Genomic DNA, 22,344 nt, shown 5'->3' on the forward strand with positions numbered 1-22,344 from the left:
CAAACGCAGAGAAACATGGCAGGGAATAGAAAGCAATATGCTTAAATTGCCAAAATAGGCACTAGCAGCCTGTGTCTAGCACTGTGGGCTCGTCAGTGTAGTAAGTTATGCCTTGAATATGGTGGGCACATTTTTAAAAATCTGTAAGGTGTCCTATTGTTATTTGAAGAGAAATGTACTAGCTGACTCGAACTGAAATGAGGAATGAGCCTGAAGAGATATCTATCAATTCCTGATATTACCTTCTGCAACTGGGGCAGCGTTATGCTTCAGATTCCTCAGGTAAAATGGTGACAATATTACTATCCCAAAAAAACATAAAATAGACGTTGTACCAAGCTACATCTGCATAGTGGTTCTTAAACTTGGAAGTTTTGGAAATGCCTTTGGCTGCTCTTCTGATTGCTGTGTATGTCTGATTTCCTTGAGCACAGACATCCAGTTAAAAACAAAAACAACAACAGAAACTTAATGCCTATATTCAGAATAATAGTACCATGCCTGTTGTCCTTAGTTTCTGAGAAGTAGTCTTCATACACTGCATACGCTTTGAACCATTGACTGCAGAAATATTTCTGATTTATGGTTTTGATTATATTATTTCAATTTCTTCACAACTGCCGATTCATTATTACTTGTCAGTTAAAATAGCTGTGATCTGTTAATTTGCTACACGATGACATTTCAATTTTTTTTCTTGTAATTGAAAATCCTTGGATTAATTAAGATATCAAAATAACTGTTTTTTCCCCCTCCATCCCAACCCACTCCAACCTTCACAGGAACCCATTTACTCTGATAAAAATGATTTATCTGATTTGCTGATTTAGCAATGAGTATAAGAATCTGGTATTCAAGTCTACCTTTCCAAATGAGACAGTCTTCATCTCTGTCACAGGCAGTTCCACTCAACAAAAATGTTTGTCCATTTGTTCAAGTTTAAAGTATTTCTTGCAATTTTAATGTTCATATTTTAGTGACAATTTCTAATGATGATATTTCCAGTCATTCAGCATGACTGGGAGAGGGGTTGCTTCCCTTTCCTGCACCAATGTTACTAAGTTAAAAATGAGAGCTTTTTTGTCTGGTTCTGATGACTCTTATTTCCCTTTAAAAGAAAAATTAGCATCAGTGGAATATAAGAACTGAAATTACTTATTCACTGTCTGTCAAAGGACTTTCCAGTAGGTCTACAGCTTCAGGCTTTCAGACAACTATCAGTGCAAGTGGCAAAATGTCTGTGTGCTCCAGAGGGCCTACCTTTAAGGGCCAACTTTGCAGCTCTCTGTTCTTAGCTTTTATTTCTTTCAGTTATGCTTAGTGTTGCTTTCTACCCCATCCATGTTGCAGGGAGGTGGGGTGGATGTGAACTCTAAATGGAGTGCTCTCATTGAGGGAAGAAGAAATAAGTGATGCCCCTTACATATGACTGAAGAGGCTGAATTAGAAACAAATAATCTGTTAAAGCAGCAGATCTGCTTGCTGCATGTACCAAAAGACTCCCTTAAGACTGAGCAGGTTTTGGAGTTGACTCATGTTTTTCTAATTAGGGGTTCAGCTTAATGCATTGCTTTCAATGCGAAATAAGTAATTAACTGAGGAACACCTGGTCATAAGCTGTGTGTAGCCTATTTCCAGTAAGTTAATGCAGACTGGAAAAGACTAGAAGTCTCCATTAAGATGAAAAATATAAAAGCAGTTAAGAGCCTTTTTTACTGCAAGATGCCTGAAATATTGAGATTGTCAGTCATGAACAAGAGAGAAATTAGAAAATTAACTTTGTGTGCACAAGACACATGCCCTGGCTTATTATTAATTAACAAAGGGTGAGAGCAAGCAGCTAGATGGATCCAGAAGGCAAGGCAGCTGGAAAAATGACTTTATAGTGGGAGTCTGAAAAGAGAAATCTTTGTGGACCAGATGTTGGCCAGAAATTACTTGGAGCAGTGCATCCAGAAACTTTTATCAAATTCCTACTGTGTTCAAGAAAACGGATTTTCACGTGTTCTTTGTAAACAGGATTGTGCTGAAGAACTAAGACTCCATCTTCTACCGCAAGTATCTGTATGTAAAACCTTAATCATCCTTGAAGAATTTGGATCAACAGGAGATATTGATGAGAACAAAGTAACCATGAGAGCACTGAGAAAGTAGATCTCATTTTTAAAGCTCCTAAATTTGTTTTCCAATCAGCGTTAAGACAAAAGTTGTTCCTCAGGTCTTACGTTTTGATGCGTCTCTAGACAGAAGCTGAATAGAGCTCCCATTAAATATGTGGTGGACAACGTTTGAATTTGCCAAGTATTTATTATATCCTGAAATAGTGATGCTGCTCCAGTATAAACAAATGCCAGTTTGTGTTTCATTGGAAAGTGAATAAGCATCAATGGTGCGAGTAACATTAGACCAAAAAACAATTCTTCACATTTGTAAAGCAAAGAGAAAGGGAGAGCAAACTAGATCAGAATTATTTTTTTTATTTGTATTGTTGCATATTTTTTGAGTGTACCAGAAGTCTGGCTTTGATGCCTTAAGCAATCTTTTTGCTGGTTCTCTTGTAGACTACACCAGAAGAAGTAGAGATCTGGAATAAAGAACATACCAAAGCTTGGTTGAACAGCGTACTTACAGCTTCAGCACCACAAATGAAAAGACCTATTAGCTGGCACTCAGAACCTGCCCTTTACTGAGGCAGATTTACTGTGTAGTGGAACATACATGAACAATAAGCTAAATAGCTTAGTCTGCTCTGAAATACGCTGTATTGGTAGACTTGGTTATCACCAACTCCAAGTTAGTATCAGGTTGATATCAGACAGGTGATTGTCACTCGTTTATTGCTTTTGGAGAACAATATCACTTTCAGGGACGGTGAGGATCCCTTCTTGATTGATTTTCTTATGAGTAGTAGTTATTACACTCAGACAGATGTAGCTGACACAGACACAAGCCACAATTCAGGAAGACTTTGGAGAGTCAGAAATCAAGATCTATCAAGGCCATGTGACATTTTCATTGATAAAATAGGACACTATTCATAATATAAGCTCTTTCAACATTTTCTTTCCAGTAGTAAGACTGAAAAATAGACTAGGGTCCTACAGAAATTCTGTGAGGAGTTATAACATGACAACGTTTTTAAAAATAATGACATTTTGTACAAACACAGTTCAAGTGGCAAATGAAAAACTTTACGTATTATTTCCTATTCTTTAGGCATATGCACTGTGAATACAGTGAATAAAAAACATAGCAACTCAAGAATACCTCAAGCTGAACACTCCAGCCTCTTACAGCTATGAAACTGTGTGTCTCTGTCTATGATACAAGACATTACAAAATTATCAAAAATATATAACTAAAAGTTTATTCAGTGAATTTTGGATTTGAATTTTAAAAAATTATCTAGAAAGAGGGAGAAAGTTAATAAATGGTTTTGCTTTACTTTTTTGAATGTATTTTTCTGAACTCAAAACTTACTTAAAAATTAAGACTTGCAGTCCTAAACAAAATAAGCTGGGTATTTGAAAACTCACCTCTACTAGCTTTCCTCCAGCAATCTCTGCAGTATGATGATAGTTGGGAAAATCAGCTACTATTTTCCCACCTTCCATTTTAACAGTTGCCTGAAATAGATAGAGGTTTAATGGTCTCTGAGCTTACTTGCATTTCTATTATCAGTTATGCCATACACTTCATACTTAAAGCTTTTCCTTTAGAAGAAGGAAAACTTGTCTATGACATACACAGATTCATGAAAAAATATAAATATTCACAATACCAATAGAAAAATGTTCAACTAACAATACCTCTAAGTTCCATACTTACACAATAAGTCACAGAGACTATTCATCCATAGCTCTAAAAATGATCTTACTACAGACTATATTCTCAGTCATCTACACTTGGTGTGGTTCTTTTGTTTTGACAGTGAAGTAAAAACTGTAATTGTATGAGTTATTTTTTAAATACCATTCTCAGATACTAAATAGCTGGCTGCAAACAGCATGAAAGTCACTGTGAGCTTCACAGTGACTTCAATCTTCACTCTTGATCCTGAGTTTCGTAACTTCAACTGCACTAGAGTTCACCTAGATCATTAAGTATAGATGAACTGACTGCACAGTTTGCAGTCACACCTTCATACTATGATCTCTGCCATCTGCTCTACTTTCTATAAATTCCTGAGGAGAGGAAATGGAGAGAGAGGTTCCAGTCTCTTCTCCCTAGTAACCAATGATTGATAGAACAACAAGGAACAGCACATAGCTGCACCAGCCAGAGGTTCAGACAAAACATCAGGAAAAATTTCTTTACTGTGAGAGTGGTCAAACACTGACTCAGGAGTCCTAGAGAGGTGGTTGATGGCCCATGGCTCTCCATTCAAGAGGCACTGGGACAATGCCCTCAACAACATGCATTAACTTTTGGTTAGCCCTCAAGTGGTCAGGCCATTGGAGAAGATGATCTTTGAAGGTCTCTTCCAGCTGGACTATTGTAACAGCTACTTCTGCATAGAACAATTATGCCAGGATGCTAATCTAAGATCACAACTCCTAGAGCAGTTCAGCTGACTGCCAAAACCAGCTGTGCAGAACTAGCTACACAGTTCCATCACAAAATGAATATTGTCTGCATAACTAGTCAGCCTACTATGCTTCAGTACTGAAGACAGATTAGCTAGTCATATCTAGAAGGGAAAAAAAAATGCAAAATGAAGAGTGGACTTTTTTTTTTTTCAACCAGATACAAGGAAGCAGTCTTACTAATTCAGGTATTGTTTAGTGACTGTGCTAAAAGGCACTGTTTTCACTGCTGAGAGTAATTTATCCTACCTCCAGCCTTAGCTACTTAGTAGGAGTTGGACTGCTGAAGATCCAAAGGCCTAAAGGAAGACAGTATTTGTAATACATCAAAACTGTAAAGTAGACTAAGTAGAATTATGTTTTGTTCCATACATTAGGCTTCACAAAAGATTTCTCAAAACCAAAAACAAATGTTCTTTTCCTTCCCCATATAATTAGAATGGTATGACTAAAAAAGCATTCTGGAAGTCATGCAGCGTTATCGTTATTCTCATTTTGTCACAGCTCCCCAGTGCAATTGATCATTTTCCCGTCTCTTCCATGCAAAGCATTTATCTATTAGCCTGTTGTAGGGTTAATGCTGAGTTTAGTAATCCCAGGTATCCATTTAAATAGGTAAGAAATGAATACGGTAATAAAGCAACCATCTTATGCAGGTATCACGATTTTGCCCAGATCAGGTGCAGATCAGGATGTAGTTTTACTTATCTCTAGAGACTGCTTCACTTGCAAGTGGCTCTGTAGTTCCAATATTAAGGATGATACAGAGAGATTTATCTTCACTTTACATAGTCCTCACACAGTTTAAGGCACAGACAACTTCAAAAAGGGAACACTACTGTCAGGCTAAGGACCACAGCATTCCTCTCAGAGTGTGCTCCTGTTGCTGTATGGTGCTGGACAACAAGGATAGCTGGCAGCCAGCTCATTAGAGTTTTAATGAGCACTATGATTGCTTGAGCCATGATAAGAGTGGATGCTCTTCACTTTGCCCTCATTCTTCACAAGTTAATAGTTTTGAAACTCCAGCCCTCATCAAAATGCAGTCCTAGCTTTAGATATTTTGCTAGGACATCGAGAAACAGAGAAAAAAATAGACATGTCCAAGCTATGACGGATGAAATAACAGGTTAAGGAAGATGTGATTTTTCACTCTATATTAAAAAAAAACACGCAACTGAGACAGCACAGAACTCATGGGGTAAATTAATATACCTTGAACTTTCTTCCACCCATTGTCTCCATGTCTGCTTCCTTGTCTATAGTGAATGAGTTAGTCGTGGTGCGTCCTCCTGGGAAGTGCTGTGTCCAGGTGAAATCATTTCCATTCTGCACCACCTCGGTGACTATTTTGCAATTCCTTCCCATTTCAATCTTGTCAGCAGGGAGACCTTAATAAATAGAAAAATACAGTTTAGCAAATCTAATACCTTACCAGCTGTATTTGAAGTAAAGCATGCTACTGGGATGTTTGTTCTCAGATATTGATGTCTGAGTATCTGATTTGTGATTTTGTTTTTTTTGTTTAAATTACTGATATAAAGAAAGATACAAGGAAATCACTGCATTTGCTATACAATAGGTTTTGGTCTTGCTTTCTTTTCCCTTAGAAATGATACATAATAAACGTGTAGATAGAAGATATATATAAATGTTCACATCTCTCTACTTAGGCTACACATGCAGATACATGGAATTTCATGTGTATGAATTTGTGCCTCTGCTATACAGCTGTGCACATCTATTTACTATTTGCACTTGCTTTTAAAATAAATGAATACAAGCACTGAACTTAAGCACACAGATCATAGTGTTCCTATGAGATTTTCCAGGGGTGATCTCAGAAACAGGCTTATGCAGTTTTCTGAAAGGGCTTACAGAAACCTGTTCCAGTGTAACGCTGACAAGTATTTTCATACTTAGAACTTATACTTTCACTAATGAGTACTTAGGACAGAAAAAATTATCTTCATTATCATTATACTGCAAATATCTTTGCCCTTCATTCTGCTGCCACTGAAAAGGAGTAACTACTTCTGTACAACAGGACTATTTCCTGCAGATGACAGTGCTTCTTATTCTTAATAAGAACTGAATCTTCTTGCTGAAGTGTGGAGAACTCCTGTCACTTTTATCTCCTGTTGATCTCAGCACATTTCAATAAATAGCTTTATTTAAACAAGTATTTCTAGCTAATTTATGACCTCTAAGACTCACCCCAAGACATACTTACCAATCTTCTTCACAAAGTCATCATAGTTCTCATCGCTTTCAAATTCGTATTTGCCTGTGAATGCCATGTTGCCCTGGTGATGCGGCTGGTAGAGCAGAATAGCTGCTGGAACAAAGAAGAATGGGTAAGTGCAGATGGCCTGAGGACCTTGTTTTTATAAGCCAGACCAAGCTGTTCAGCCCACCTGTAGTCACACCCCTTGGAAATGTACTTTTATGATCTACGTGAGTCATTAACATGGATGCCATTGACCTGTATGAAAATGAAGGTCATAATTAAATAAAAGATCCTCAACTAATCTGGAGATCAGCAGAAATCAAGGGCAAAAGATGGGTTTTGGTTTTTGTGCATATTTAAAGAAAGTGATTCGTATTTATTTTAAAGACCCCATTGATTTTGCAGAGACAGTAAAATAATGGTAAAATAAGTTATGGTAAAACAGAGAGAAAATGGCTTCAAAGCAGTGTCCTTAGATCACAGTCTTGCTGCATTTGGAAGCATATCTTGTATTAGTTAACATACGAAAATGGGAAAAAAAGCTGCACAGATTCCTAAGTAATTCTGCCAGGACATGGGCAATGCCAAGATTCTGTGTAAATTACTCCGGTTCCACTTCCTTCCTTATCCCCACATGAAGAAAAGAACTGTGAAATATTTTACATTACTTGTACATAAAGTATATTAGATATGTTGATGGCACCATGTTCCTGCATCATTTTTAACATCAGGAGACAAACAGTGCTTCATATTGCTTAGCGAATGTTTGCACAAAGTCCAACCATTTTAATAACAGATACTTTTTTGGGAAATGCAGAATTAGAGTTCTGATTTGTGTAAGATGCTAAAAGCCCGAGAGTTTATTGGGTAATTTAGAATGCATACAGGAGCAGGGTAGGAAATCCCAGCTGCTGTGCATTGGCATTGCTCCACTGGACAACGAGACAGACCAACAATTTTTAATCTGAACAAAAACCTTCCAAGGATTTATGGGCTAACAGTGTTGTAGCACTGGAATACACAGGGCACCTGAGGTTCAAATAGGAAAGCATTTCCTGTCTTAGGAAAATCTTTGCAGTTCCGAAACTCTTCCTTACAGAGGCAAAGAGAGGGGGATACCAGAACAACACACCAACTAGTGGGTTAAAAGGCTGTATCAGGTGAGAAGGGCACTTCTAATGGAAAAGACTCTTGTAACTCCAGAAGCTTCTGGAAATAGACTCAGTTTTGTAAGAGATTATACCTGAGGACAGAAGAGATCTTACTTCGTGTTTATTACTTTGAAATTTATATGATTTCTGTTTTTCTCCCCCACCTACTTCCTCTTCTGAGGTCTGAGAAAGTAACTTCAAAATCTTCTTAAAAAGAAGATATAAAACTTTAGTACAGAGATGTGTTTTTTGAAGTTGACAACAATCCTTTCAAAACTATTTGTTTTGGCATGCCCTCTTGGTGGGAAAGCAGTTTTCTAGAACAGATGCAGAAAGTGAACAAAAGGGAAACATAAAAAAATCATGGTCAATTTGTAAAATAAAAATGGAACAAATGTCCCAGGAATTACTGCCTTCCCACCCCTAACCCCTCGCTCCCCCCATATTCACTCAGCTTTAAATCGTACCACGCTGTGCAGCGGCTGACTGTATTGTGCTGGAGTTCGTGACGCCACAAAAGCCATACCATCTGCTGTCTGCTCGCAATTAAAAGGATGTCTCCCCACTTGAAATAGAAGGGAGCCATATACCTTTCCTCTGTGAATGTTCTCCCTGTTCTGTGATCAGCATTCAAAACACAGGGGTGTGGGAGAAAAGCACTCAACTGTTTTGTTGTTGTTTATATGTGTGTGTATATATATATGTGTATCAGTTACAAATTCGAAAGATTCAGGAAAGAAACAGAGAAACTTCCTTTGCAGTCAGTGTTACCTTTGCACCTGATTTAAGTGTCTGTGAAATGATTCCGCCTGTTCTGAAACTACATTTAACACATTTTAATTATACTCCTTCAGCTTAATCTCAAGCTTGTGCAGGAGCAGGTAACTGAGAAAGAAACTTCCTTTAACAGCTAGGCCCGGATTCTTAGGCCTTCTGTAGATAAAGTAGTGTAGCATCGGCACAGAAAGCAGTGAAGTGGTTGCACACACAAAATCCTCTGTCCTTACTGCCAGGGTAAAGCTAAGTAAGCATTGGTTAAGCTGCAACAGTGTAAACTCTGTGCCATTAACAGATGTAAAAAACCAACCCTAGTAATTTCACTCTAACATAGAATCATAGAATTGCTCAGGTTGGAAAAGACCTTCAAGATCATCAAGTCCAACCACAACCAAACCATACTACCCTACAGTTGTTCCACTGGTGGGCTGTGAATGAGCCTTTCTTGCTGCTTTTCATAGCTGGCTGTGTAAGCCTCTGGTTCAGAGTCTTGCACTCTGCTTGTGGCTCTGCATGTTCTGTACACTGAAAGATGACCAATGTCCAATCCCCACTGTGCTTTTTGGGACTGGGGAGCACTGACAGACATTGTCCTTAGGTTAGCTAATGAAGGCCTCTGTCTTGCATCAGGCTCTCCTGTTTTAGAGAGACATATGTAACTCTGTGAAGAAGGTAAATGAACTCAAGCCATAAACCTGTCTGTTTACATTAAACTTATTACGGGCCAATGCCATTGGTGAAGTAATGCCATATGGACCTTGAAGGACAGATCAAACTGGATAAGGAAGACAGCACAGCTCTGTCAAACAGGAAAAAGATAACCAGATTATCAGAACAATACTTGAGCTTTTACAGTCTCCCTCTTTATAAAGATTAAATTATACTGATAACTGCCTTGTGATGTGATATAAAAATGCTGACAACTACACAACTCTAAATCAGTAGAGCTCGCCTGCATTGGGAATGGGGGAGGCATAGAGCCAGCATGTAGTACAGCAAATTACAGGTGAATAGCTACTTGACTGGGTGGGTCACTCTAAGTACAGGTTTATTCACCTCCAAGGAGTTGTGCACTACACTGCACATGTTAGCTGCAGAATATGTTACAAATCTCCATATAAAAAATAAAACTGTATGGTCTTAATAACTGTGCTTACTCTGCCTGGGTGCTTGGAATCAGAACAGTTTAGAACAACTTTTGAGCAAATTTCCAGACCTGTCCCTGCAGAGGAATTTTTAATGTGCATTGTGAATTTGCATCCATTTTCTGCTCACTCAGTCTGAAATAAATCCTCACTTTAATTTCTGCCTTTTTGTTATAAAATGTAATGAAATTCAAGACAGTATTGGAGAATTCAGAATTTCATTATGTAGTCTTTCAAATAGTGAATCCAGATAACGTTTATTCCAAGAATAAAGGGATGGAGACCCTCTGACTTCAGTGAGGTTATGGTCACTTGCACAATTGCTAAGGTTAGTTAACCAAATTCCTCTCTCTTTGGTGTCAGCTAAAAACTGTATTCATTAATGACCCTACATTATGTTTACAATATTCATGGTTTTCCTGACTCTTCAGAGCTGTGAGCTTGTAGCATTACTTCTGCAAACCTCTACAGCAGTGCTTCACACTTGGTGGGCTGGGCACCAAGCAAAATGATGCAGAATGACCCAGTCAAAAAAAGAATAAATGAAAATAAAATTATCCATCTTTTTCATAATATGTGTACACTTTATTATGTATTTAATCCATTCCATCTACTACTGTGTAGGTGCCTGCACACTGATGCTAGCATCCTTTGTATGTTATGCTTTTACTTCACAGAACTGATTTGAAATCCAACTGAATTAGCTATATCTGAGACTAATGGAAAAATAAAGGGTGTTTCCCACGTAAAGGGCAGGCACGATGCAGCAGTCATAAAGGAGAAAGACAAAAGAACAAAAGAACAAAAAGCTTCAGGTGTAAACGCTGAAAACAATTTTTAAAACCTAATTAACTTCATTGTAGCTGGCACTACCATTTTCAGTGGAGGGATATGCAGCTGTTCTTCATGGAGGTCAAAGAATAATTCTATAGAAGATCGTGCCATCTGGTGGCCAGCTCCCAAGGCCTGACTGCCATGGGAGGAGCGTGTCCTGCAGTGAGCCCTGCCTACCCACGTAAGCCCCTGACTTCGGTTACAGCACACCAGGGTTTGTAACCAGCCTGGTGCCACAGCTGAACATCCAAGATCAAACTCCAATCTCCTCACTCCCTGACTGCTTAAAACAAAAAAAAAATCCCACCTGAACCAGACAATCACCTCAAAAAAGTCACGTTCAATGTATCATGATTTATACAAACAATTATCTGCCTATGTTTCATTTTTAGATTTTAAGACATATTTCTAAAGGACAATGATTTCCTAAAGTTTGGATTATGGCATCACTGAAATGCCATACATTATCAGCCTTTGCTTAAACACAAATACATTTTATTGCTATCTTGGCCATCGACTGCCTCATATACACTTAATAGAATGCTATAGGTCAGAGGCTAAATGCTGGCTCCCCTGAAAACATGCAGCATCACCTAAAGTGAAGCTATAACTTTAGCAAAAACAATTTAATGAATCTATCTTTACGTGCAAATGTTATTTGTGACTGATTGGCATTTATGAAATCTACTGAGTGGATACAGCTCTCACAGAAACATAAACAAGGGTGTGTGCACTTACAGGGAGCAGGCAGAAGGCAAGGAAGTGGTATACACAGGCTTTGTACATTGAATTTGTCTGACAAAGTAAAAAAAACAAACCAAAACAAAAAACCACAAGACACGCATTCACAATCAAGCTCATCTATCTTAGAAACTTTTCTGAATCACTGATCTAACATCAGCACATAGCAAACCTCAGATTTGAACTGCCAGGACTTTGGGAAAGAATCGAATTATTAATTGCAGTGAGAAGTTACACAGAAAGGCTCGATGCTGTATTTTAATTTGTTAGGATCATTCGAGTTGAAACTGGCTGCTGTAGTTGTTTAGCACGAGTAAGTTTTCAAGAGAAGTAAAACTCTCATGAAAGCTTATACCCAAAGGAAAAGCTCATCTACAGCAAGCAGTTAATTCTCTCTGCCTTCCAAGTCAGTTACCTCTGATATGCAAAACAGCTGAGCTTTCAAATGCTAGTGGGAACAGGAGGGACATTCAGGAACAAAATCAAAGGCCAAGGATATCTTTACTTTCAGGATTTACTTGCCACAGAGTCATAAATATAACGCCTTTACACTCTTTTTGTCATGTTGGAGTTACCCTGCCCTTGAATGTCTCCCAACATGCTTTAAAGTTTATTAACCTTTCAGAAGTGTTGTATAAAGCCAACTGATGTACACTCAAAGACAAAACGGAGATAAGGAAAGTAATTCCATTAGTGAATGAACAAGGTTGAGTGACTACCTTTGAAGTGCTTTTAAAACTGGAATGCAGTTGAACAAGGAGTACAGACTCAGAATAAAAGCAGGAGCTCTCCAGCGAAAAGAAACTTACCCTTAATGATTCTCTCAGAATGAAACTTGATCAGGAAAACCTGTAAATTCTTAATCCAGCTGTATCTGGCAATTCAACAGCCCTCCACTGCAAATGGCTAATGATTATTATTAATTCCTTTGGTATTCAGAGTAATCATTCATAATGAATTCAGAATGAACACATTTGGTGTTAATGTAATGTGTAATTCCATGAGAGTTGTATTATAATTTTGCCTTATTAAGTATCCATTTTGCTTGGTACTTGGTGTTATTACTCTAAGCTCACAAGCAGTGGAAAAGTAATTACCAACAAGATGTGGTTGAAATATTGAAGAGTTTGTATGAAGTCCAACCATTTAACAGAAATCCCCTGGCCAGCTCTACGAGACTTTTACAGGTGACTTAGTTGAGACTCTGCCCTTGCCCTAGATGTGACATTGTGAAGGGCTGAATTTGCCTAAAGAAAACAAGAAAAGATCCTAGCAGAAGCTGAGAGATGGGAACATTTGCAGGGGAGGAAGGCTCAGATCCTGGAGAAATCAAGTATTTTTGGGAGTCCCTGAAAGGAAATATGCATTTTTTCCAGCCAAAGCACTATATCAGGAAAACCTTTAGTCTGCTTGGATCTCCAGAAATGTACCTTCCAGAGAGCAAAACAACTGGTTAACTGGTTCAAACTGGCAGAGCTTCTGTAAAAAGTGATTGGATCTGCTGACCCTGCCTGGTGTTCCTGAGCATCTTCTCAATGGGACTGAGGTCCGGTTTGGGCAATGAGAAAGACAAAAACTGAACATATGAAAAAAAAAAAGAAAAAAAAAAAGAGCACCAGAGTTTTCAGGTGGTTTCACTAGTTTTCAGCTGATTTCATTCTCTGAATTGTTCCAAAGTATGGTCATACCCTGCCAGTACAACAGGAGGTACAAGAGAGGAGGGAAAGACCAATGGTCATCACCAACACGTGGCCCTTTCAACAGCCCAGAGGTGACTGCAAACCACGTGGTGATTGAGAGCAGCCTGAGGACATGACAGCAGTGCTTAAATTGTGGCTGTTCTTGAGCCACCTCTTGCTTTGCGCTGACATGACAGTTTATGCAGTAACATAGCAACCAGAGCAAGGGCTTGGTTTGAATTAAAAATACAAAGATAAATAAAAAGGTTCTGTAGAGATGGATCAGTGCTCTGATGACCTCACCAACAGCTGTATTAGCATAGTGGGAGTGCTGGCATGGAGGAGGACACAAGAAGCTAAGAGAGTCTCTGCACAAGGTGGCTATGCCACTGAAAAATGCTCACTGCAATCATGATCTGAGTTATGCTTTATTATCCATATTAAAAGAAAAAAGAAGTCCAAACTGATGATTGTAAACAAGGCTCTGCAGGGCAAAACCCAAACTGTGTTCATGCTATTGGAGCAACTGATGTGTGCCCAGTTCAGCTCAACTGAACAATTGTTTCTGTGAGCTTAAGGCTCAGATCCTCTGTACTTAGTATCTCACATTGACTGTTCAGAATCCATCACCGAGGTAAATTAAATCAGAAGCATCTAAACAAAGAACTGGGAGGGATATCTGTAATCATTTCAGTCTCTTAGAATTTACAGCATTCTAAGAAGTGTTTGTCTTTGCTATTTAAGAAGGCAGTTTACTCTCTGGTATGTACAATTTTTCTTTTAATTTCTAGTTTAAATTAATTCATAGTTGTTCTAAACACGTTTGTATTTGTGCCAGCATTGCCCTTTCTCTTAAGCACCACTTCCTTTTCTGAGTTTCCCTCCAAACTGCTTTAGAGAGCACTTTTTCTGCTAAACTAAAGCAATCAGGCTAATCCACACCAAACTCTGTTAGACACTTCTCAAGGAACAGACGTCTTATCCCTATCATCTCAGTACTCCTCTCCACTTCCCCTGATTTCAGATAACCTTTTTGGAACAGAGGTGATTAGGACCCAGAACATTTTACAGCTCAGCAAGTTTCACTAGTACACTACCCACCTTATAATAAAAGGTCATTAAGGTACACACTAAAATATTTTAGTTTTAGAGTACAGCAGATACTGGCAACACCTTCTGAATCTAATTGTTCTTTCCTTTCTTCGGGGCTGTTCCCTTTAATTAGTTCTCTTAGGCTGATTTTATCAATTGCCTCCAAAACAATGGTACTGGGGCTGAGAGCAGAAGTAGGAAGTTATCTTGGACCACCATGGAAGACTCAAAGGTTTTTGCTATGCCACTTTTGACAGGCAATCTGGAAGTGCACAGTGAAAAAATAATTTTGGCTACTATCAGTGTGGCTCACACAAACCTGTTAAGATTCCTTTGAAATACCATTTTGGAAAAAAAGCCTTGTAGCTATGGTTTTAAAAAATTCCTATCTGACATCTCTACAGACAGGAATCATTACAACTACCCCTTTTGACTTTTTTGATCAAAAAAATAACAGCCATGTCTCCTTTATCTACATAGTTCACATGGAGTGTCATAAAGATTTTATTACTTGATAATATCTATGTGATTTTACACAGTGATGCAACAGGACAACACAGTTTCAAGTGGAAGCTTATTTTCAAGGTAAAATAGTCTAATTTGAAGATTTGTCACATGTTTGCAGCCTTGTAAGCAATCATTATTTGCCACCAAAAGGGGGGAAAAGGCTGAAACCCAATATAAAACGAATGTGCCTCTACCTGCAGTTAACATTAGCAGTAACTGCTGCCAGGGAGGGTCACTGAATGCACGTTTCTGCAATAGGCTGTCACTGACACATACCATCCCCACCACCACATTTAAATTCCTCCTTAGCCACAATGTGTTTTGAAGGCATCAATCATGCCCTAGAACTCTTCTATTTTCATTCTTCTCATTTACCTACAAAACTCGCACAGTCACAACAGACATTTATTCAAATGAGGCTTAGAAGGCAATGGGATAAATATGGGACGAAACCAGGACATGGATGCTTCACAAACTTGCCCTGCTTCTGCAGTACAGATGAGTTCTGCACTGACTGCTGGCAGCACGCCTCTCATGATAGCTGGACAATTTTCTGATATCAGACTTAGACTTTCTGCATTTTCATATGCACTGAACTATTTGCTTCTTTTCCTTCTCTCCTGCAGCTCCCTATTATAACTGTGCACCAGCAGGCAGCATGTGCCACCTCAGAGACTCAGCAACTGATGACTGAGTCTACAAGTGTTGGTTTGGGTTTTCTTGGAGAAATGCAGCTCGGAACTCGCCTTTAAGTTTACTGAAGTCAATAATAAACAATATATAAAACCATGTTTTAACTTGTTATTTCCATAGGAATTCTGCTAAGAGCTTCTCTGTTTCTCCACAAGCATTATAAAATAATCAATCAGTTTAAGTGCTACCTGCTGGACAGAGGACAGATTTTCAAAGTCCATAAATTAGTATATTGAACAGAGAGATCTGAGAGTTCTTAAAAAGTGAAAATTACAAGAAATTATTTGCCCTTTCTCAATTTCACTCACGTAACTGGCTTATTAACCACAGGCTACTACTATGGTTAACAAAGAAGGAAATGATGTTTGTTGTTAGAAGTCCATCATCTAATTAATACAAGAATATTACCGGTCAGTCTTGCAATACGAAATATTTCCTTGTGTGAATTGAGAATCTAGCAGGAACTGGAGATACGTTCAGCATTTCACAGAACTCCGTCTCCATTAGCTTCACTTCATGTCACGTTTACTTAGTACAGAAGACTGATTTGCCTTGGTAAGGCGATGTTTTAAGAGAGACCATATTTTAAAGCACAAGCAGATTTGACTTTTACATTTGTATCCGTTTCAGATTTCTACCATTTAGATAAAGAGTTATTAATTTTAAGTAGTGCTTCAAGGAAGAACAAAGACATTAAGAGCTCCTGCCTTTTCCTTGTCTTTCTCCTGCTTTAAGGAATTGCTGTGTTGAAAGAGGGACAGCAATCCAGAGAGATGTGAAAGGGTCTGACATAACACCAGCACCTGCAGTCCTTATGATATTCAGTTTGACATCTTCCTTATTTTCATGTGTCTTTACTTCTGTAACTTGAACATCTCTGTATCTGGATCATCAATGGTTACTGAACCAAAAGCACAAAGCAGCTGAGCTAAAGAAAGGCCAAATTCCCCACTTGGCCTGCCAGGGGAACTTCAACGCTGCAAGGGTTACCCAGAGTTCAGCATGCATGGAATAAACACTGCATACTTTATTATGCATCCTGCTTTCCAGACTGCTGTTCCCCCAGCCCTTCATTATTAAAGCAATAGCACTGTGTTTTAAATACAGATTATGTCGATTGCCCCAGGTCAGATGAGATGGGATTAATGGGCAGAAATCTTGATTCTCTGCTGTCTAGAGACGCCGCTCCATCTTTTAGGTATAACCATTTCTCCAGCACATTGCCCTTTATCTCCACTGATTTTACTGAAATGTATTAACCTCCACCTATTGCACTTGTACAGCCTGCTGCTTTCACTGTGCACACAGGCCCCAGGAGCAGTTCCATTCTGCTGCTTCAGAGGATTCGTTCAGCTGAAGTTTCTGAATCTCTTTTAAGGTCAGCATTACAATTAGATATATCAAGGCAGATCCGTTTTGCAGTTGACATTCCTTGTATTTTAAAATCATGTTTATTCCTTCCCTCCCATTTCCTTCACTCTCTCAAGCTTCTCCTCAGTTCCCAGCTCCTGCAGCTCATCTCAAGAGCTGGATGGAACAGACAGCTATCTGGTGACAGCAAGAAGTTATTTGCTCCCTCTATAAATCTGGCAGAAAAAAAAAAAAAAGAGATTTTGGCTTAAAATAAAGAATCTCAAAGCCAGACAAGGGAAACCAACATTCAAGTGTATTTTTCTTACACTAGCACAGGTTTTATAATGTGCCACACTAAAAGTACTTATACAGGTTAATGGTGCAAGCGCAGTACAGAGAAGGACGCATTTCTCTTCTGGAAGTACAACAAAAGCCGTATTTTTCTTTGCCTGTGAGTACTATTTTGGGCTTCAGCTTTGCTTTGATCTGTCTGATACACTGTAATATCTTGCTGAATATTTTACGAAAGATTGAAATTATTTATATTTGTTTAGATACACATTTAGCACAAGAAATAAATATGCTTTCATAGCAGGGAAAACGTATACATGGTATGCCATCACCTCACCATCTCCAAAAATGCCATTCTTTGCTTCTGCTTTTTCTATTAGCTGCTTATAGTAGAGCTAGTCTGCAGTGTTCCTCTCCCAATGGGTTTATCTTGGCTCTATTTATTCTGGATATTGATATGCTGGTATTAGTCAAACAATGCTGATGTAAATCTGGGAAAATGAGACCATGTTGTTAACAACTGTGATTTTGATCTTAAATCCTGGAATAAGTAATATTTTTCCAATATTTCCTTTTGGAATCAAAAGGAAAATCTGGAATATACTTGAAAATCCAAACTTCATCTCATAATATCACACAGCAGTTTATATCCATTTTCCTCCTACACCATGAGAGATCAGTAGGGAATACAAAAAGAACTGCTTATTTTTTAAAACTTCATTTTTAACCTAAATTTGCATTTCTGAATGGCTCAGTTTGGAAGCACATACAGATCAGTTACTGTTCTTAGGGTGCTTAAAAATTTAGACACGGTTCAGTGACTGGAGAAAGTCATCTCTGCAAACATCTTGGTTCCTCAGACAGAAACTGTATTGGTAACATTTGTATGAATCAAATAAGCCAGTTGGATCCCCCAAGAACGCACGATTCTCGCACCCAGGGTAATCCCTGGCACTCTTCAGTGAGCATGCTGAAGTGCTCTAAACTCACCATCCCTGAATCTCTGAGATTTCCTGCCCGGAAGGCATGGCCTGCCACAGCAGCCTCTGGCCATCAGGTAGAGAACTCTGAATCACACTGCCATCTAGTGAGAAAGCCTTAATTCTGCTCCTTGGCTGAATAAACATTCAAACAAGCCTCGGACGGACTTCTGTGCAAAAATCTGTAGCTTACAAGGTCAGTTACAGCTTGTGTCCTGAAAGGCAGGAGAAGAAGAAACTAAAAGACTTAAGCTCTTCCAACAGCAGAATTTTTGTGGTATTTACAAGACTGAGATACAGGCAGATTATAAACTTATCAGCTGAAAATGCTACACCATCCTTACTAAACAGTACGTCTTCCACAAACCTGCAAAGCTCCTTTCTTTTTTTTTTTTATCTGCTAGAAGCACCTCGTGAGATTCTGTAAGCAAGCCATTATCGTCTTTGCTTTAGTCGGCTCACTTAACACATAGGGGCCTTCAGCGAAAGGACTGCCTTGGTTCAAGGTGGGATGATTTCTGTTTTCCCAGTGCTTGTTTTCTTTTTCTTTTTTTTCCTACCAAGAAGCAAAATGGAGAGAAGAAAAAGCTTCATGCAGAATAAAGAGGGTGGTGAAAAAATCAGGCTACAGCATAGAAATCTTTGTCAGCTTGCTAATGCTGAGATGTGTGCTAAAGACATTCTGATACTGATTTGAGTTGCGAGGTTTGTCTCTGAGGAATTAAATATAAATTTCAAGCCTTTAAATATGAATTTAAAGCCATTTGTGATTATTAATGACTAATTCTTTACAGTTTTAATACAATTTTTCTTCAAGCTGTCAGTAACCTTCACAAATAATTGATCTTCCCAAAGTCACAGAGTAGGGCGTGTGGGTTCACTACTACTTAGCACACCTGAAAATCAGCTCTCTCCATCTCCTACAATAGTTGAGTTTCTCTCGTGAGCTTCTGCAACTATGGGATAGTCTCCAAGGGTGTGCTAGATGTAAGCCACTATCCTGTTGTATTCTGGAGCTGGTAAAACAGGCAGGCTGAAACAACTGTTTGAAGAGAGAGAATATAATTCATCCTGCTCTATTAATCTCCCTAGAACGTCTGGCCGATGCAGGTTTACTGTGATGTTTTACATACCAGCATTAAGTATTTCATGACTTTCATTTTGGCAAATGGTTAGAGGAAAAACAAGAGTGAATTCCACAATAGAGGAATTCGAGTTGCTCCAAGTAGAAGTACAACAGGAACAGGGAAAAGAAGATGGGGAAAGAAGGCTGCCACATGGTAAATGTCAGAGCTAATCCAAAGTGGGAGCCTATCTCCCACTGAACTATATTGGAATCAGCAATGAAACACTTGTAAGAATAGCTTTAGTTGCTTTTAATTAACGTCTCTGGCTTTCCTTCAATTTTAAGCCTAGTTTTCACATTGCCACCTATGGAAATGTTCTATATTTAAGGGCAAAACATATAAGGAGAGGCTGAAGGAATGCATTTGTCTCAAAAGTCTTAATCCTTGTGAAAAGACGATTCACCATAAAAATACAAAAATACTCCTCCACTGCTGTACGATGGCTTACAGTTAAGGCTACCTCCAGACACTGGCATAGAAAAAGATTAAATTCTAATCAAACATAAATGGTCTGTGATACAGAATCGAAGTGCCTAAGTGGATTTTAAAGCCAAGGGAAAACTACTGTTCTCCACTGCTGATTTCAAAACCAAAAATCTACAAGTCTAACAGAGTTTTTCTACAAGCCATCCGTACCCTTAGGCCCAGCTTACACCTTTGCGTACTTTTCTTCCCCACAGCGTTGCTGTTTGTAACCCGAGTGTCAGTAAGAGCTCTTTGGCCAGATGCATTTAGACCTTCTTTCTGCACCCTAACTCTTCACAGCTGCATCACTGCCTCTGGTTTCTCCTCCTAAAAGAAATGCTTAGTACATTATTGTTACATGCTGCTATTCTGGTGCTTGCACAAAGGCTGGCCACAGGGCTAGACGGGAGATCTGCTTTCCTTTCCCCCTTCAGTCTCCTCTAAGCTCAAAAGTAGATTGCTCAGAAAAGACGCGCTGACTATGTAGATCCCTGCATAAAGGAGTAATTCTTGCAGAGAAGCAATAATCACCAGAGCGGGCTGCTGGTCACTGAGTGATATTCACAAACCTGGGAGCAGCAGAAGAGGTTTTTGTTCAGATCCTGTAATTAGGGACTGAAAAAAAACCAGAAATGTAAGGCTGTCACAAGGAGCTGCAGTGAGAAGTAGGTGCCACTGACTTGTATCTACCTCTTTATTCCTCAGAAAGGATGATCAGGCTAGATTTGATTTACATGGGGTCAACAAAGCACAACAATTCAGGAAGAGAAATGGCTTGAATCAGCTTCACAGTGTCTTGCTGCAGTGAACTGGAAAAGCTCACAAGCAGGAGACAGGCTGAGAACACAACCAGGGCAGGTCCTCCTCTGCTCAGTCTCTGGTAACTGGAAACACGACTAACTGATAAAAGCATTGATTACTGAAATTCTTTCAGTACTAATTTTCATTCATCTGTTTGAGAAGGAACACTTCTCCTACAATAATGGGATTTTTTTTATTTTTTTTTTTGGAAATCTTTTTGTCTGGTCGGTGCTTTCTCTTAAGTTATTGTGACCTACATACAGACATGATCCAAATAAAGCCGCCTCTCTTGAATTTTTTATGTGACATTGCTTGGCTGAGCCAGCTCTGGAGTTGCTGTGGCCTCTGTTTGATTTTCCTCACACCAAGTCAGATATGATTCTACATATGTTTATTTGTTTTCTGCACTATAAAAATGAACATTTAAATCTCTCAAAAAAAAAAACCTAGAGAGTTTGCACAAAGGAGGTGGCACTGACAGACACACCCTTGCTGCTGTTGCTATCCTGAAGCATGAAAAGAGAAAGCCTGGAGTTATACATCTGCTGCAAGAACTGAGGCACACAAGGAAGTTCTGTGACCTAATGCATTACTGGTGAGCAACAGTAACTGATCCACCGTTCCCTTAGCTGCCTGCCAACATGCAGTACAGTGTGCTAGCTTAAATCATTTCCACCAAGATAGTTTGATGAGGCTTGAATGGCACAAAAAATTACCCCAGGGATAGGGAATTCAACCCTTGCTATTTAAATCAAGATTGGTAGGATCATTACTACCTGACGACCGTTCATTAAGCATGGATGAGATAAATTTGGTAGTCAGTTCAATTCCCAGTGGCTGGAGACTCGCGGAAAACCCATTTCATGGCACAAAGGTCTATTCCATCTGGAATACCTCAGGCTATGAATTGGTCTCTGTATGGCATCCTGGCTGGAAGCAGAGACATGTGCTGCCTTTCCAGAACACGCAATTCACTCCACAGCTGGCATTCTGACAGACAAAAATCACCAAGAACTGAACTGCCCAGTAGGATCCCCTGCCTTGTGGTTTGTCCCCGTAGGTCAGGGCTGAAGCTCCCTCCCGCAGACAGGGGCTCTGTCAGGGCTCAGGCTGGAGCAGCTGTCTGGACATGAAGCAGTGCAGATCCCACTGCTGTCAGTCTGGCACCTTTCACTAGCCCTACATTACTCAGCAGTTAGTTAGAGAGAAACAACAGGCATTCAGCATAGTAGGGGAGAAGCAGCTGGCTGGAGGATGAAGGAATAGAAAGAAGCAATTATACCATTATGAGTATCAAACAAGCCCACATCACTCTTACTTGTTTGTGCTTGGGGGTGCAACGCCAGCTCATATCCACCTTTGCTGCTGATTGTTTTTTTGACAGAAATTGCTCCCTAAACAGTCATGTTCAGTGATTATTTGTCTCCTTCCTTCTCTCTCTGATTACAGCCAGACTGGGATATCCCTGATCCGCATAGAAATGAATATTTTAAAAGTCAGTGCTGTCCTCAAAGGGGCTTGTGCACCATTAGGTCTCCAGATTTACTGCATTAGCAAAGAACACTGCAGCAATGAAGCAGCAGCGATTCGCTACAAACGAGGAGAAAAGAACTAACAGGAAAGGATTTTGTCTTCATACGTACCTAACTGAAAATTAAAATGATCACCGAGGTCCTGTTTTTATATAAGGAATTTTCACCAAATTTTGTAACCAAGCTTACAGAGCCAACTCTATTACAGCAATGCTTCTTGACTCAGCACATGCACTGTATTTTGCCTGTGATCATGAACAGCAGCGAACTACTGCTATCAAAAAAAACCAAAGCAAATTAAAAAATAACATTTGATGGTTTGCTATATAATACTAAGTCTCATGTTTCAAGTCTCTGCAC

The 22,344-nt window shown here is 39.1% G+C and overlaps 1 protein-coding gene across 17 annotated transcripts in view; it reads right to left on the reverse strand.

The window, feature by feature from the left end:
- Nucleotides 1–22,344, reverse strand: part of FABP6 (fatty acid binding protein 6) — a 61,295-nt gene that overhangs the window by 17,839 nt on the left and 21,112 nt on the right. For 7 of the 17 annotated variants that reach the window (XR_002442896.1, XR_002442893.1, XR_002442895.1 and 4 more), the window contains exons 3-6: nt 7,004–7,071; nt 6,820–6,924; nt 5,802–5,977; nt 3,537–3,626 (exon numbers count right to left, since the gene is read on the reverse strand). Coding sequence is in view for 2 of the 17 variants with exons in the window: in XM_021410815.1 (XP_021266490.1) it covers nt 3,537–3,626; nt 5,802–5,977; nt 6,820–6,924; nt 7,004–7,071 (439 nt within the window). In the remaining 15 variants the exon portion in view is untranslated. Of the gene's footprint in view, nt 1–2,457; nt 2,585–3,536; nt 3,627–5,801; nt 5,978–6,819; nt 6,925–7,003; nt 7,072–8,081; nt 8,175–22,344 lie in introns of those variants that run through there. The other 10 variants (XR_002442899.1, XR_002442901.1, XR_002442900.1 and 7 more) reach the window with 6 other exon arrangements.

Source organism: Numida meleagris, chromosome 12 (genome assembly GCF_002078875.1).
Source record: "Numida meleagris isolate 19003 breed g44 Domestic line chromosome 12, NumMel1.0, whole genome shotgun sequence".
Lineage (NCBI taxonomy): Eukaryota > Metazoa > Chordata > Aves > Galliformes > Numididae > Numida > Numida meleagris.